The 17,184-nt window shown below is 35.1% G+C and overlaps 3 protein-coding genes across 10 annotated transcripts in view; 1 reads left to right on the top strand and 2 right to left on the bottom strand.

The window, feature by feature from the left end:
• The window catches only part of LOC128855328 (V-type proton ATPase 116 kDa subunit a 1), a 37,765-nt gene extending 27,525 nt beyond the window's left edge, over nucleotides 1–10,240 (bottom strand). For 3 of the 5 annotated variants that reach the window (XM_054090163.1, XM_054090165.1, XM_054090161.1), the window contains exons 1-4: nucleotides 9,883–10,032; nucleotides 8,425–8,659; nucleotides 8,165–8,341; nucleotides 7,967–8,095 (exon numbers count right to left, since the gene is read on the bottom strand). In XM_054090163.1, the coding sequence (XP_053946138.1) occupies nucleotides 7,967–8,095; nucleotides 8,165–8,341; nucleotides 8,425–8,541 (423 nt within the window). In that variant the 5' untranslated portion in view covers nucleotides 8,542–8,659; nucleotides 9,883–10,032. Of the gene's footprint in view, nucleotides 1–7,966; nucleotides 8,096–8,164; nucleotides 8,342–8,424; nucleotides 8,660–9,882; nucleotides 10,033–10,171 lie in introns of those variants that run through there. The other 2 variants (XM_054090162.1, XM_054090164.1) reach the window with 2 other exon arrangements.
• Nucleotides 10,241–10,524: 284 nt separating this feature from the next.
• LOC128855331 (set1/Ash2 histone methyltransferase complex subunit ASH2) lies at nucleotides 10,525–14,815 on the top strand. Of its 4 annotated transcripts, none has more exons than XM_054090170.1 (9): nucleotides 10,525–10,779; nucleotides 10,847–11,025; nucleotides 11,084–11,246; nucleotides 11,307–11,488; nucleotides 12,796–13,182; nucleotides 13,648–13,928; nucleotides 14,015–14,272; nucleotides 14,348–14,448; nucleotides 14,510–14,815. In XM_054090170.1, the coding sequence occupies exons 1-9, from the start codon at nucleotides 10,640–10,642 to the stop codon at nucleotides 14,523–14,525; spliced, it is 1,707 nt and encodes a 568-aa protein (XP_053946145.1). In that variant the 5' UTR covers nucleotides 10,525–10,639; the 3' UTR covers nucleotides 14,526–14,815. The 4 variants fall into 4 exon arrangements, with proteins under 4 accessions (XP_053946145.1, XP_053946146.1, XP_053946147.1 ...); XM_054090171.1 differs by having other exon boundaries at nucleotides 14,513–14,815; XM_054090173.1 differs by having other exon boundaries at nucleotides 10,526–10,779; nucleotides 11,307–11,443.
• Nucleotides 14,510–16,740, bottom strand: LOC128855333 (uncharacterized). Its single transcript, XM_054090174.1, has one exon. The coding sequence runs from the start codon at nucleotides 16,610–16,612 to the stop codon at nucleotides 15,245–15,247; it is 1,368 nt and encodes a 455-aa protein (XP_053946149.1). The 5' UTR covers nucleotides 16,613–16,740; the 3' UTR covers nucleotides 14,510–15,244.
• Between the last annotated feature and the right edge of the window lie 444 nt (nucleotides 16,741–17,184).

A 17,184-nucleotide genomic window follows, 5' to 3' on the forward strand; every position in this document is an offset into this window, starting at 1 on the left:
GCTCTGTATACTTGTAGAAAATGTACGCTATGCACAAATTTTTTGCACTCATTTTGGTAACGTGATATCCCTCCCTAACCTTTCTAGGAGTTGGCTTCATTAGGACAAAAAAAACATAAAACAAAAATTTTATAAGAATAGGAGAGACCCGATAGCGAATATGCGGTAATATCACAATAACTTAGTACTATACTTGCCCTAACCACTACGACTTCTTCTCACATACACCCCACCAGGCGAAATCTTTACTGGTGGGGTGTAAAGATGTTTAAAAAACTCATAACTCTCGCCAAGAATAAACTGAGAATGCTCACGGCCATTCTAACAGGTCATCTGCGCATGATCGTGATATGGTCCACTGATTCTGAGACCAATCAAAAAAGACTCCTACCCTCTTTCTTTTTAAATGCAGCGCTATAAGGCGGAAAAGGTTGAGAAAACTCGTCCATCTGCAGCCAGAAGAAGGACGCATACGCTTAGTCCAATTCAACTCTATCTTAACCCCCCGTTGGTTACATTTTTTAACCCTTCAGTTGGGCACCCGGATCTGGCCTTTTTCGTCCTGTTCGAGGACCCTTTTTTAAAAGGCTATTATTATTATTAAATTAAATTTTAGGAAGCTACCTGGAAGCTCAAGTCGTTAGCTTTAATAGAAATATGTTGAATTCACGTCCAAAGTCGAAAAAGTCTGGCCAGACCCGAGTGCCCAACGGAGGGTTAAGTTTAATAAGAGAGCTGGATCTGGCTGAGGAACTGTGTTGAGTAGAGGGCATAAAAGACCATGACATCGAAGTGAAAACCTCCAATACATCTAAATTTCTAAATTTATACCCCGTTGCAATGTTATAAGCACACCACTTTTTTTTTATAAAAATATACACAGTTCTTACCACAATAACAATTTTGTAAAATATTTTCCAAAATTTCATTAAAACCTTCAACTTTTTAACTAGAATTTTCAACATTTTTCTGAATATGCAGTTTTATGGTTCAAAGAATTTTGGTATAAAAAAGAACTTGAATACAAAATACGGTTGATATTTGGCAATTTTTTTCTCTTTGATGGTGTTGAGCCTTTTCTTCCGCATGGGAGGGTAAAAAGTTTAAAGTTTTAATCAATTTTAAAATATTTTTTTAAAACTTTGCGTTACACAACTCTGTCATACCTCAGCGAAACAAATAGTTTAAAAACTATACAACTGAAATTTATTAGGCCAAAACCTATGTTACGCGGAACAAATCTTTTTTAAACTCTGATTACACTACTCTAATGCAATTTTGCAGGGAATGACAATTTTTAGTTTTGTTTACTTCTTTTCCCGGGACCGTTTTAGGATACGTGTCTTTTGCCGTGCGGAAAGCCTTCAGATTTTAAAATTTCGTTACATAAACGCCGAATTCGTGAAATTTATGTACGTATTTTCAGGTAAACGTTAATTTTCATTGGTTTTGAGGCAATATTTAACAAAAATGCCGTCCGGTCTCTCTCTTTCAGAATCGGTCGTAAAAATAGTAGTCCATTTGCGTGAGGAAGGTAAAACATAAGGGAAGTTGCAAAAATTGCTGAAATAGGTGCAACTACTGTGGTAAAGATTCTTAAAAATCCCAAAGATACTTAAAACAAGGAAAGCGTGTGGCCGTCCTGCTATTGTTGATGAGCGAACGTATGAAGCGTCGTATTACGTATTTAGCAGTTAATCGTTAAGTACAGGTGACATTAAGTCCCAGTTATCATTAAAGGTCTCGAAACGGCGAATTCAGCAAATTTTGAGTACTGACTGACTGATAACATTAAATACGAAAAAAGCTGCATACACCTAAGTTAAGACCATGCCATAAATACGCTCGAATGCAATTCGCTCACAAATATAAATTTTGGTCGGAGAGTGGCTTAACGTCATTTTTAGTGATGAAAAAAAGTTCAAGTTGGAAAGATGAAGTGTTGGAGAGACACATGCCGACTAGTTATATTCGAAATTTTGGCGGCGGCACCCTTATGGTTAGAGCATCATCGGGAATCACCTATTTGCTGAACTCCTAAATGTACACAGCGCGTCTTGATAATGTTTTAATCGAATTTTGGGAAAGGTTTTGGGGAAAAAATTGGATATTTTAGCAAGACAATGCTACAATTGACGTGTCCCAACTGACTCTTGACTTCTTCGAAGGGAGAAAAATCGACCGTTCGGATTGGCCTGTATGCAGCCCGGATTTTTAAATCCCATTGAGAAGGTTTGGGGCTACTATCCAGCAATGTTTACCAAAATGGACGGAAATTAGAACGGTTGATTTATTTAAAAAAAGCAATTGTGAAAGAATGGGACAAAATTGAAGTTACGTATCTCCAAAAGGCATTTCATCAATGCCCAATCGTTTAAATAAAGTTAGTTCTAACAGTGGGGGCATACATTTTTTTATATTTTTCCCCCCTTTTACCAACCTATTTTTTAAACTATTAATTTCGTATGGATATTTTGTTTGGTTATGTTTCACTTATGAAATACAAAATTAATTCTTATGAAATTTCTGTCAAAGCCGATATCTTTGCTTGCTTTCAAGGCGCATTTATTAAAGGTGGGCAACAACAATGTTTTGTACGTTTGATTGTCAAACCAAATATTGACGAAGCAGAAAACAAAGAATTAATTCGCCTTATTTCATTCTGGGCTGACAGCCACATGGACACGGCGAAAGAGAAAAAAAAATCAGCTGATTTACCGATATCACCTTTATTAGATTCGCCTTGCTTCTTTTTTAATGTACATTAAAATTCCCGAAAAAAATTCAAACGCGTATTTTGATTTCTTAGAAAACTTTTTTTATTTCATTATTTATTTCACTAAGATAGTACACGGTGCTCTAGAAGGGGGCTTAAATAAAAATGAGTTGGCACTTCGAAATTCCTTTTGATTATGATTCTTGGGTTAGTAGGGAATGTTTTAATATAGAATTTAAAATCAGTTCACGTGGCCGATTTTAAATAATTTGAGTTTGAAATTAGAAATAGCGCTATTATTACTATATTATATTTTATTCAATACTTTTTCGAAATCTCAAAACTGTTTTGAAAATTGGGATCGAAAGCCCTCGTTGTCTTCTATTTTATGCAATTTATTTGAAAAGAATCCGATCATAAATGGCAAAGTTATTCGCATTTGAATGTCCACCACAAGCGCACATTGTTCATTGTATAGGACGTATAGGATTTGTACTGGTGGACGACCCTTGCGGCATCACATTCCAATGCGAAATTATAACGGTAAACATCAAAATAAGAAAATTACAATAATGTTAAACTTCTGTGGTCAAAATTGGAAATAAATAAATGTTTGATTGAATATCCTGCGACAGTAACGACGGACTTGAAACTTGCAAATATTATTACGGGTTTGACAAGTAACGCAAGTTTTTGCCCATGCATTTGGTGTGACGTCACAAAATCTGATTTAAGTTCCTGTGGTACTTTAAGGACAACTGCAAGCTGCCTGTCTAATTACAATAATTGGTGTCATCAAGGAAGTGTGAAAAATAAAGTGAAGGATTTCAAAAATTGCATACATCCACCTTTGTTTTGCTCAGATAAGGATCAATTAATTTTGGATGTGATCCCTCCTCCTGAACTGCATCTATTGTTAGGATGTGTTAACACTCTTTACAGTAGCATGCTTAAACTACATCCTAATATTGCAGAAAAGTGGGCGCAGGAATGTCATGTTCAAAAAAGTTGTACAAATGGTGGCAATTTTTCGTTTGAAGGGAATGCTTGTAAGATCTTACTTAATAATGTTGACAAACTTCAACGGTTATGCGAAGTTAATTTTGGTGGTCTATCAGGTTGCATTGCGTACGTAGATACTTTTAGAAAGTTTAAAACAGTTGTTGACGATTGTTTTTCTTTTAAATTACGGCCAAAGCTTCAACAACATGTTACCGAATTTCAGAAAAGTTATGAACTTTTAGGAATTTCGGTAACACCAAAAGTTCACACAATTTATAACCACGTTCCACAGTTTTGCTCAAAATTTCAGAAAGGTCTAGGATTTTTTGCAGAACAAGCCACAGAATCGGTACATCACGATTTCAACGAAAAGTGGAAAAACTTTAAGGTAGCAAAAATTAATGAAAATTACTTTGCAAAACTACTTCGAGCTGTACGTAGCTACAATAGTACACATATATAGCTTTGTGAGCAGTATATTATATGTATTAGTTTTAATTTATATTTAATAAAATTAGTTTAATAAAATATTTCATGAACATTATTTTGTTTCTTTATGATTACATTTATGCATTAAATCAATTCCAATACGCATTAAAAGCAAGCAATTTGAAGCAATGAACAATGTGCGCTTGTGGTGGACATTCAAATGCGAATAACTTTGCCATTTATGATCGGATTCTTTTCAAATAAATTGCATAAAATAGAAGACAACGAAGGCTTTCGATCCCAATTTTCAAAACAGTTTTGAGATTTCGAAAAAGTATTGAATAAAATATAATATAGTAATAATAGCGCTATTTCTAATTTCAAACTCAAATTATTTAAAATCGGCCACGTGAACTGATTTTAAATTCTATATTAAAACATTCCCTACTAACCCAAGAATCATAATCAAAAGGAATTTCGAAGTGCCAACTCATTTTTATTTAAGCCCCCTTCTAGAGCACCGTGAGTATGAACTATATTTTTATAAAAAAAGTAGTGGCGTTTTTTTTCATATTTGTAACGGGGGTGTATGAGAAGAAATCATAGAGGTATGAATTAATAGTGGTTGGAGCATTTGAAATAGAAAATGTTTGGCGAAACTTATACATCGTCCCCTTAGTATAATAATAGCCTATGTGCTCATAGGCTATTATTTTTTTTTTGAATTTTTGGATTCTCCATCGTCGATTTTATATGTGGTCAAAATTTTGTCAAATTCTAGTTCCACAAAGTGGGTCAAAACGTCAGTCAAAAAATAATAAATATTTACAGACATAACGAGATTTAAGTGAGAGCTACTTTCGACAAAAAGTGTGAAATTCATTTTCTCAAAACATCAAAAAATGTATAGGCTATTTTAATACTAAGGGGACGACATGTTTTAAAAGTATCGAAAATTGTACACATAATGCATTTAAAAAAGAAACTAAAGAAGTTGCAAGGCACATATGAATAAGTTCTTTCCTATCAAAATTAATTCTTAATGCAAATATGTTGTAAATAAATATACCTTTATAAAAAAATCAAAAATTTTCATTACTACATATAATCAAATGTAAATAAAACACGCTGAAACTGACCGCACCGTAATATAAAAATAATAAAAAAGGTTCTTTTTTAGTAATATTTCGAATAGCGTTTTACTGCTGTTTGCCCTTTCTTTCGGGCAAAAATTCTGAAGAAAAATTACATAAAATATGATACACTATATTAAAGTCATATAAATAATGGACACGAAAAAACTAGTCGATTGTGTTTACTCATCACTTGCGTAAAATTAACTGTACATAAAAAATTAGTACACGTATTAATAGTTTTTGTTGTCATCATTAATTTGACGTATTCACTTTTCGTAACTGCTACGTATTGTTCAAAAAGTGTTTGTGTTCTGTCAAATGTGAGTTTGCAGAGAAAATTGTGCGTAAAAAGCAAGAAACTTGTGGCAGAATGCCATAGCACAAACTCTAAATTATCCAAGAAGTACGGAAACTTATGAGTTTTAATGAAAAATTATCGGTTGAACGAAGGCCTGAAAATGGAAGAAAAAAAGGGATTTCTGTCGCATAAATATGACTGTGTGGTTATGGACGATGAAACATACGTTAAAGCCGACTTTAAACAGATTCCGACCGCTGAGTCTTATACTGCAACGAAGTGAGGAGGAGTTGCAGTTGCCTTTAAGCTAAAAATGTTGGACGACAAGTTCCCTTAAAAATATTTGGTTTGGCAAGCCATCGGGCAGTGTGGTATGAAAAGCAAAAAGTTCATCACCACGGACACAAAAAATTAAGAAATTTATATGAAAGTGTTTACAAAAACCTTTGCTGCCATTCATAAAACAACTTACAGGTTTAGTTCTGTTGTGGCTTTAGCTGATTTAGCATCGGTCCATTATAGCCGTCTTGCCATGAACTGGTATGAAAATCACGCGGTAAATATTGTTCAAAAGGACCACAGCCCACCAAACTGTCCACAATGGCGACCCATTGAAAAATACATATTGGGCAATTGTGAAAATTACTAAAAACAAACAAAATAGATTAAAATTGAGCAACAGTTTGAAATGAATTGGCAGAGAGCGGCAGAGACCGAAACAAAACCTAATACGTTCCCACCACAGTCGGTTCTGCGTAACCGGAACGACCAGGCCAAGGACTGTCACTTCAGCAGCATTCCCCGTATATGTATGGGGAATGTTTATGCTGCTACAACAACAACAACATTAAAAACTAATGAGAAATTAAATCTAAATTGTACCATTTTGTTTATAATAAAGAGAATTGATATGCGTTTTTTTTTATTAACATAGAACGCTTAATAAAGAAAAAATAAAATAAAAATTGTTTTGATAGCTTATACAAATTTTATGTTGTAATGATTTTAGCTCGACCAATATTTTTCGTGCCCATTCTTTATGTGGTATATTAGAAGTTGTGACCCCCAATTCTATAGCTAAAATGCGCTGCACTCGACAATAAAAAAGTGTAAGTAAAGAAAGTCCCTTGAATTAAAAGAATCATACTCAAAAAATGTATAAGCAGTGATAGAAGAGTTCCAGTTTTTGATGAAATAAGGAAAAATTTGAATATTAAGCACTTAATTATGATAGATACAAATTTTGCCAGGAAATTTCATCGCATTAAACTCAACAGCACAGAGCTTAGATATTTACAATTGTTACATGGAAAGAATAAAATGGATATGTAAATTTAAAACAAGTTAAATACACGCAAAAACCAATGACAATAAAAAATTTACTAAATACTAGCTAAATTATGGCTAAAGAATTAATGAAAAGAAAAAAATCAATTATGCTTCGGAAGTGATCTTAAGGATTTAAAAGGATACTAAAACCGCACAATAACAAAAAGAAAATGCACATATTATTTGTAAAAAATTTATTGAAGATGCTGTGAAAATGTGTGGCTGCTGGTTCGTGGCTGGTGGTTGGTGGTAAGGGTGTGTTCATATAGTGGGGGCTTCAACCATGTTGAAAAGGTAGTTTGTTAAGTATAAGTAGATACATAACCAGGCTACTGGGTGTTTCTATTGTAGATGTGTATGTGTGCATATGGGTGGCGATTATTAGTTTTTTGTTTGTTATTAACTTTTATTGTTTTTTTATGGCTAAAATGTGAATATAAGTGTGGTAGAGTGGTAGCGATTATTAGTTATAAAATTAATTATTTCTGCACACAGCGCTGGAAGTGATTTTTACTACATAGATTTCGTTTGACCTCAACAATTTTTAACAATAAAATCCGGATTTATTGAGAATATTAGAATGCCAAAATAAATAGTAGATATTAAATCAAATATATATAGGAATTTTCTGTGTATCAAAGTCATTTATATGTATGCGTGTATGTTGTTTCACTCGGAGCGCTTATAACCAAAATTACATTTAGTAAAAGGGGAAAACGGAAGAAATTAGTTACGCAATTAAATTGTGTTGAGCGTATTTTAATTCACGTTAGTAATTCAATTGCCATTCGATTTGTTGATTAGTAGATTGTTTGAAAAGGCTGGGAGATGTGTTTGCAGGGAAATCAATCGTTTGGATTAATTAAATAAATATCTCATTTAATATATGTATATCTAAAATCAGTGTTAAGAGCAACAATTTGTGTTTGATTACATAATAAACTAAAAAAAAACGTGTTAGTTAGCAATTAAGTACAGGCTAGCCCACTGCGTAGTTAATCAATTTAAAATAGATTGATATTAAATGGACAAATTTATTATTATCAACCAACTCACCTCATCGAAGAAGACTTGAGTTTTACGCAAAATATGTTTCAATTCGGTCAATTCCAAAAAATTGCGTTTCAATGCCTCCGCATTTTGATTTACTTCGCGCAACTCGTTTTCCAATTTTTCAAAAGTGGCCTTTAAATTGAATTCTCAATTTAGCTAATTGTTCAAAGATCTACCAATAGAATTCTAAACAACACTCACCTCCAAGTCAATCATTTCTCGCGGTTGTGGTGCTTCCGGACTTTCGCCCGTATCCAACATTGGAATGCCATCTTTTTTGATTTCCTTCTCCAAGTAACGCAATTTACGCTCCATTTCATCACAGCGCCGCACTTCATTGACAAATTTGCGTTGAAAGACATTCACATCGGGATTGAGCTGTAAAATAATAAATTAAATAAATACATGAATGGGGTAGGTAATGGTAATAATGCTAAAATTACTTCATAGCTGGTACTTACATCTCTGAATTGCACTAAACCCAACTCGCCTAATTCTGAGACACAAGCGTAGGCGGCTTCACTCTGCAGAAAGAGTTGGCACAAGGTCATCTCTTCACTACGGAATAATGACCCCATCTTGTTTTATAGCTGTAAACAGAACAGCAACCAACCGTATTGAAGGAATGGAGTTGGAGTTTCTAACTCAGTATAGCTGGTTTTTTTGGACAGTAGGTATGTTGATAACTTTCACGGGCTACAAAATAATTTAAGTTGTAAAATTTGCTTAGGTCATTAAATTTAAAAATAGAAATGGAAAAACGGGATGTACTTAAAACTTGTGTGCAATGAAGCTATAGTACACCTTTCATAACTTAATACATATGCTTCCTACAATTGCTTTTACGTATTTCAACTATTCGCTTTACCCCAAACGGTATTACTAAAGAAAGCTTTTATTAATCCTAAGTCTTCTTATCGCTTTCCGCGATAAGGCTTTTTTAAAAGTGTGCATTGTAGTTTATTATGCACAAACTTCGAAACACTCCGACTCAACAGAAAACTTAGGTAGACCTGGTGGCAAAAAATTTGTTTTGAACTGAACTGCTGTGTCTCGAAACATAAAGATATTTTCCCGTGGTTACCTGGAGGAACTTAGGGCCTCAGCCATAAATAATTGGTTAATGAAAAAATATTTTCAAAGATTTAGTAAAATTATTTGAACATATCGTCGAAGTGACTGATTAGTAGATGTGTTTGTAATTAGATGTACTGCATATTTCCTGAATCTTCAGTTAAATAAACAAATGCAACCAACAATCCACTATTAGCTATACAAATAATGATGTGCGCCTTTACGTAAAAATTGTTCAGGATCAAAAACTTTTTAACTTGCTATAAGCACATATCAGTAGGTGCACACGTACCTACCTACATGTTCGTAGGTATATATCTATACAGCAAACAAAATATCTTCACTACATATTTAGCTATATAACTAACTATAAGCTAAGCTAAATACGCATTTTTCTACTTTTTGCTCACAAATTCATTTACTACGCAAAACAAAATGTATAGTTGAAATTCGCTTTTATTGAAGATTAACTGCCAACTACTTAATTCATGTATGTAGATAATTTCGCGATGCAACATTAATGATGATTTTCCCCGTTACCAGGTATTGAGATCGCGTTGCAGCTGATAACTTTCCCTTCCCATATGTACATATGTATGTATATATGTAGGTACATATATGCTCATAGCCTACTCGGAAGTGACAAGTTCAACTTTATAAAATTTTCCGGAAGACCTTTACTTAAAATCCTCAACCAACAATAATTTTGTTGTTCCTTATAATATACCAAAATTAATATATAATATCATTATTTGCCCGACGCCCATTATACCAAACGAAAAAATCAATAGCGCTTATTCATAGCATTCAACATCAGAAAATTCAATGCTGATATAGACACATACGCCTCCCATATGGTATATGCCGCTGAGAGTGCACAAAGAAAAAGTAACGTGGACCTAGTGCTCCCCGACACCCCACCGGGAGTCTTGTCTAATACTCTGGAACTTATCGATTTTCATGTTGGCAAAGTGCAAACTCGTAATTGTTTTTTATACGAAACATGAAATATGAAAATTTGTATAACTGATGTATTTTTCCAACGCTCTTCAATAGATTTAACTATTATTTTTCAGATTTTAGTCCAGTATTTGGAAAATATACAATGAAAAATTTAATCAACACGAAACTTACGACCACTGCACAAAGAAAGTAAATCACCACTGCTAGTGAAAAAATTTATATGTATATTGTGAATTGAATAGTGTGTAGCAGAGATGAACTTTTAGTATGAAAATTAATAAATTTCTTAAAGCTGGATATCAGATGTTACAAGCGAAAATATTGTTTAATGAGAATCATTACTAGCAGTATTTAAGTAGCATGCGCTCATAATACTCATGCTTCATAAATAAATAATATAAATTTTAATTTCAATTCCTCAAATTCAAATGCCAATCAAAAAAGTTTTAATTTTATTGCTAAATTTTGCGGTATCGTTTTCCAACACCGTGTTTCGACAAATCAACGCTGAACATACCTATCCAATTACTGTTCGTCTCCAATTGCATACCGTTTTCCATAAACATTTGCAGACGCTTTTTTGCCTTTCCTTAAAGTAAAGTTCTGTTTTCAAACAAATAAACTTATTTCGCCAGAAAAATGGATGAAATGCAAATGGATACAAATTCACAATCCGAAACTACCTCTGAATACGCTCCTAGCGAGCGTGCACCGGAAACTGCACGTGAGGAGAAACCAGCTGCAAGCGCCAACAGTACTAACACCGGCATTTGCTACTGGTAAACATAAGGACAATTTTGTTTTGCATTCAATAAATTTACCTATTTGTATACTTTATTTTAACAGTGGTAAAGAACGAAACCTGAATATTGTGGAGCTATTGTGCGCGAATTGTAGTCGCTGGTTTCACGAGTCTTGCATTGGCTATCAGTTGGGCAAGTTAGTACCCTTCATCACCAATTACGTGTTCGTCTGCAAGAATTGCTCGCAGAGTGGGCTTGAGGTTTTTCGCAAAAGTCAAGCCAGTAAGAATGAAAGATATTTTTTCCAATTATATTTTTTAGTATTACCACTTCTTTGTAGCAATACCGCAAATGTGTATCACTGCCATAGCTAATATGCAACAAAATGCACTGAAGGAAGGCAAAACCAAGTTCCTATTTAGCAAAGACAAAGAAATTATCCCTTTCATTGAGCAGTATTGGGAGGCAATGACCACCATGCCGCGAAGGGTCACACAATCTTGGTAGGTATATTGAAAGCAACAAACACAAATATACCAATAATGAAAATGTTGCGATTATAGGTATTCCACGGTACAACGCTCACTTGTCAAGGAAGTCAATACATTGTTCACGTACGAAGAAAATGCTGAATTCGGCGCTATGTTTGGTTTGGTAACCCAGGATCTATTACTAATTAAACCGAACTACGATTCCATGGGTAAGGGTGGATTGCTTCGAACATCCGAAGATGGTCACGGGGCAGGTAAGTAGAAGTGCGTGTATATATTGGAGCAGTGCGAGGAATTCGTAAAAGCATTTCCATAATGCACAAGCAGAAAAAAATGATATGCATTTAAAATGTTTAGTTGCTATTTGCTTTTTGCCATTATTCGCGTGATTTGCGCTCACTTAATTACTCTCTGGATTACTCATTTGTAATTTGTGCTCAGAGTGCGAACACAGTATTGCATGCCGTGGTTGATTTAAATTCTTTTTTTACTGTTTTTATTAGCACTATTATAGATAGAACTAATTCGTTGTATAAATTGGAATAGCTTTTGTGTTTATTCTTATCGCATAGTTTGTTGTTAAGTTGTCATCCGCGTCCATTTAACCCTTTTCCCCTACCGTTAATTATATCATCTTTTGATTAATCGTCTGAAAATCCTAGCAATTTAAATTGTTTCTTATGTATTTTGTCGCATTCTTGGTGATTGTGATTGACTACTGCAATGACACTTTCTATCCCATTGCATTTTATAACTTTGGGGCGAGGCCCCCAGCCGGCTTTCATACAAAAACGAAGGAGTGGGTGTCGGCAGGGTAAGCTGAATGTTTGTATCGTGACAGAAAACTACAGCATTGTTCGCAATTCTGCTATGGGAACAACTATTGCTCTGCTATATATGTACATATACCAATTTAATGTGTGTGCCGTGTGTATGTAAATGCTGTTACTGTAGTTAGTGTTTTTGTGTTGTGTATCGATTCGGTTGGACGATTCGTCGCTATCGTCGTCGCCGTTGTCGAAGCTGTTGCCGTTTCTGCGCACGTAGTTGCAACTTTCTGAGTATATGGACAACAACACAGTGCCGCATCGCGAGGAAGAAAGTACGTAAGAGCATTGATTGATTGATAATTTGATTGACCAATTATGAAGTTGAACTACTCCAGTTAAGAAAAATACCATTTTTTTCCAAGGACACGTGTTATTAAATTGAATATGTCTTATGTTGTTAATTCGTAGAGCAATGACTCATACATATGTAGCTGTGGTAGAGAGTTGACTAAGTTGCTTGCTGCATAATATTAAATTTCCTTGCTTATGAACTCGCTAGTTCCTTGATTAGATAAGTTCGAAATGTATACCCGTAATGTGTACGCTTTGAGTTCTCCGCAGCTCAGTTCGAGTTAATTTCGAGATCTACGCACATTCCATTGCTGCTATTGCGCTTCTACATGACCTTATTCCATTGACATTCAACCAACTCGCATTATAATTGTATTCTTTTTATATGAGTTACATATTTTAATTGCTATTTTTTCTTGCCATGTTAACTCTACTCTTAGCGTCCACATTGACGAAAAATAATCGTCAAAACAAACGAAAAGTTTTCGGTAACGATTCTGGTCCCACCGGCAAAAAGGGTCGGCCTAGCTCTGATATTAGTGCAAATGTTAAACTACCAGCACATGGCTATCCATTGGAACATCCCTTCAATAAAGATGGCTATCGTTACATACTAGCTGAGCCTGATCCTCATGCTCCCTTCCGTCAAGAGTTCGACGAAAGCTCTGATTGGGCGGGGAAGCCAATACCAGGCTGGTTGTATAGGACTCTAGTACCAAATTCTGTTTTATTGGCATTGCATGATCGAGCACCACAAATGAAAGTTTTCGAAGATCGTATGGCTGTGACTGGTGAGAAGGGATATTGCATGGTACGCGCCACACATTGTAAGTAAATAATAATATTTATAAAAATATTGAATTTTTATTAACATATGCAGGTGTATTTGCACATATTTGTATGCGATTTTCACCCAGTCATCATTTTCAATTTCTTTTATGTTGTTGTTGTTCCCCATATACATACATACGTACGGGGAATGCTGTCGAAGTGACAGTCCTTGGTCGGATATAAATCCGGGTCGTTCTGGTGACATATAACGACTGTCATGGATTATTTATTTAATTTATTAATTTACAATTTTTGAATATCGTTGGCTCAATTTTATAAAACAAAAACATCGATCTCCTTTGTGAAGACTCGGCTCTTTCGCTATTAAAAGGGTTTTCGCTACTTACGTTAAAATCACATATACATAAATGTACGCTTACATAAATTCCTAGTCTTGTATTCTTCAACTCTTCTATTCATTCCTACCTTTTTTGTTTGCTCATGCATCCAAATCGTTTCAGCCGTAAACCGTGGGCGCTGGTATTTCGAAGCAGTTGTTGATGAGATGCCTGAAGGCGCTGCCACACGTTTGGGTTGGGGTCAGGAATATGGCAATTTGCAAGCGCCCCTGGGTTACGATAAGTTTGGCTACTCGTGGCGTTCACGCAAAGGAACAAGATTCCACGAGAGTCATGGTAAACACTATAGTGACGGTTATGCGGAAGGTGATGTCCTGGGCTTCCTAATCGATATTCCCGATGTAGTAAATACCAACTACTTGCCCAACACGTTTAAGGACAGAGTAAGTTGGTATTTATTATGCAATCTATATATGTATACTGGTATGTGCATACTATCTTTCGAGTTTATTTAATTGCCTATTTACAGCCACTAGTAAAATTCAAGTCACATCTGTACTATGAGGATAAGGATAAAGTGCAGGAAACTCTAAAGAGCCTACAAGTGATACCCGGCAGTAAAATAGAGTTTTTCAAGAATGGCAAATCCCAAGGAGTCGCTTTTACAGATATATATGGTGGTTCATATTACCCAACCGTATCTATACATAAGAGCGCCACCGTGAGTGTGAATTTTGGACCAACATTTAAACATCCGGAAGTACTAAGCGAATACAAGGCGAAAGGAGTAAGCTGCTATATAAAATTTGTCAACAATCGTTTACTATTTTCAGTGTTCTTTTTGTTTTTTGTTTTTGTAAAGATGTGCGAACGGGTTGAAGAATTGATAAGCGAACAGTGCCTCTCAGATTTATTATACTTGACAGAGAATGACGGAAGACTACGACTGGATAACTTTAATTTGTAAGAAACTAATCCTTATTTTGTAATTTTATTTAATCAGTTGTGATATAACCTTAAATAGCAGCAAATTAAAGTAATTAAGCTTCGCCGCTGTACACACTGAGCGCGACAGTACCGGTATTTGAGTGAATGCTAATTTAAGGATTTGATGAATGCAAGAATGGACCTTTCCGCGAGTTTACTTTATATTTGCACTCTTCGAGAAGACTGTGCAATATTTGAATTAGGCACATTAATTTTTATAATAATTTAAAAAATATTTCTAAAAATGTTATTTATTATGTTGTAAATTTATTTGGAAATATTACTTGTCAAACAATAAAATAAATAAAACATGATTTTATAGTTTTTCAACAGATTCCCTAAACTGTTGTCAGAATTTATTTTACCACAGTTAGTATTAGCAAAATTTAAATGCGGAAATTCACTTTATATTTGATTTAAAAACATACGAAGAGTTTGGGAAAAAGTGCCGCGTGTTCCATTACAATGTTTCTTTGCGGCTCACATTTACTTTGTACAATTACACTGTATAAATATTTTTTAACAGTGCTTCAAAAGGGGGAAATATTGGCAGTTATTAACAAATTCACATGTTTTCGGTATAACATACATTAATGTCAAGGCACAAGTATGAATAAGGGGTGGAGGTAGAAAGTTTAACGGTATTACACTCATGCCAATTTAAATTCTTTCGGTTTCTGTTCAACTTTTCTCGCATTCGAAACACTGTTTAACTTCTCTTTAGAGCTTAGAAGATTGTGACGCATCATACGAATCGCCACGCACGTGATTGCTATTTGAAGCCATCTTGTTTGTACGCATTATACGGCATATATAACTCTCCAAATCCTGTATCGGTGCGCGGATGATGATGAACAGCTGCCGAGATTGAGCGCCCTGTTGAAACAGTCCCTGTCGACGTTGAAGTATGGTGGGCGTTGATTTGTTGCCACCGCGACACAAATCGGCTAGCGGCATACTGAGGCTGTAAATCAAGGTCCGCGCTGCTGCTCGGTGAAGATGCGAAATTCGAATTCGACAAACTGTGCGTTTTGCTGCCAGCTCCAGTGCTGGACGTCGTGCTGTTTCGTCCTTGTTGAACGGTTACGCGTTGTGTATTTAGCGAAGGCAAGATGATGGTGTTGCGGTTATTGAAGAAATTACTGCTTACACGCGTTGCAAGTAATGGCTTCTGCCACACATCCTGGTGGTGGCTCGTGAAAATAGGTGTGGCGCGCGTCTGTAATCCAATTGGTAAATTACTTGCTGACTGTCGAATTACGGCGGCTGATTTCGCGTACGATGGCTTTACATGTGTCAATTGGACAAAGCTTTTGTTTGAAGTTAAATTTCGGAAGCGTCGCCTGCTCTCCAGTACATTTAGAATTGGTGGCATACGAAAGCGTTGTTGAGGCTCGAACACCTTATTTTTGTGTTGTTTTTGTATATGCAAGGAATTAGAAGTTCCGCTATTCTCACGTTTTGTCGAGATTTGTTGTGGGCTCGCTTTAATAGCATCAATATGCTGACTTGTGTGTAGAGGCAATGCTGTCACCCGCAGCAAAGACATTTTTGCTGAAAGTCTGTCTAGGTACGACTTTTTAGTAGGACTTCTTCTGACTAAAACGTGATCACCAAAATTATCAAACCGTTGCGGTACAGCAGTGGGGGTATCCAGTTCATCATATCGATCATCTTCGTCCGAGCTGTTCAGACTCAAATGTGAGACCAAATCGTCAACCAAATTGAGCGTTCGAGATTCTTCAGTTTTAGAATTATCTAAATCTTTTTTTGAAAACTTTTTTTCCGATAAATCCATAATATTCTTTCTTTCCAATAGAATTGGAAATTTTTGCTGCCATTCTAAAATTTCGTTACGCAAATCTTGTTCTTCTGGCAGGGACTCTTCACCAATTAGCATGCGTTCTACTTGCTCCCAATCCAATTGGTTTTGCTTTATAGCATCATCTGCCCACGGTATTGAACCTATAGAACTTCGGTCTAGACTGCTGGAAGAATAAGGAATATCCTGTAGGAACTCAGAATCGTCATCATTATCCTCATTATTCTCATCATTGTTGGTATTGTTGGAAATTGAGCGACGGCTATCAATATCGTTAGAAATTGCGTCGGTAAAATTATAGAAACGAGTTTTAGACATATCTCCTGGAAATATTTTATCTTTTGATTTGATACGAAATATGTTAAAATAAACTATCGAAAATCAATGTGGCAAACAAGTCCTAAATAAAAGACCGAAAAGTGAGGATAAAGGACGACGTAAATGTAAACAAAGTAGGAGGAAGAACAAGCAATATCCTAATAGAGCTGCCGTAATCCATTTATTTTGGTTGTATATTTTTTTAAATAGCGTTTTGCGTAGTTTTGATAAACCAAATTGACATAAAACTGTTATATTTACATTTACCGTTACAATATTGTAATGACAGCGTTTTGGCTTATAAAACCACTAATACGTTTAAAATATAGGGGTAAAATAAGAGCTTTATCAATATCAAAAAAATCTTTTAGTACCATGTAGAGAACTCAGTACAGAAAATAAACAAACATTAAGAAATTGAAGAATAAGCGAAATCGAGTAGAAAGCCTAGAATATACAATAAGTTGTGTCACACACCTGCATAAATGTATTTATACACAAAGGTTTGTTTAATTTCTGCATTGGCATCACTCAGTTAATTCGCTAAAAATAAAGTAGCGGTTTTCGAAAGG

This window comes from Anastrepha ludens, chromosome 2 (genome assembly GCF_028408465.1).
Source record: "Anastrepha ludens isolate Willacy chromosome 2, idAnaLude1.1, whole genome shotgun sequence".
NCBI classification, from domain to species: Eukaryota; Metazoa; Arthropoda; class Insecta; order Diptera; family Tephritidae; genus Anastrepha; species Anastrepha ludens.

Bases quoted from the DNA above. Each gene is read 5' to 3' on its own strand.
- LOC128855331 (XM_054090170.1), top strand. From the start codon at position 10,640: ATGGATGAAATGCAAATGGATACAAATTCACAATCCGAAACTACCTCT. The intron at 10,780-10,846 runs GTAAACATAAGG...TTATTTTAACAG, and splicing joins AACACCGGCATTTGCTACTG to TGGTAAAGAACGAAACCTGA. The intron at 11,247-11,306 runs GTAGGTATATTG...TTGCGATTATAG, and splicing joins CGAAGGGTCACACAATCTTG to GTATTCCACGGTACAACGCT.
- LOC128855333 (XM_054090174.1), bottom strand. From the start codon at position 16,612: ATGTCTAAAACTCGTTTCTATAATTTTACCGACGCAATTTCTAACGAT.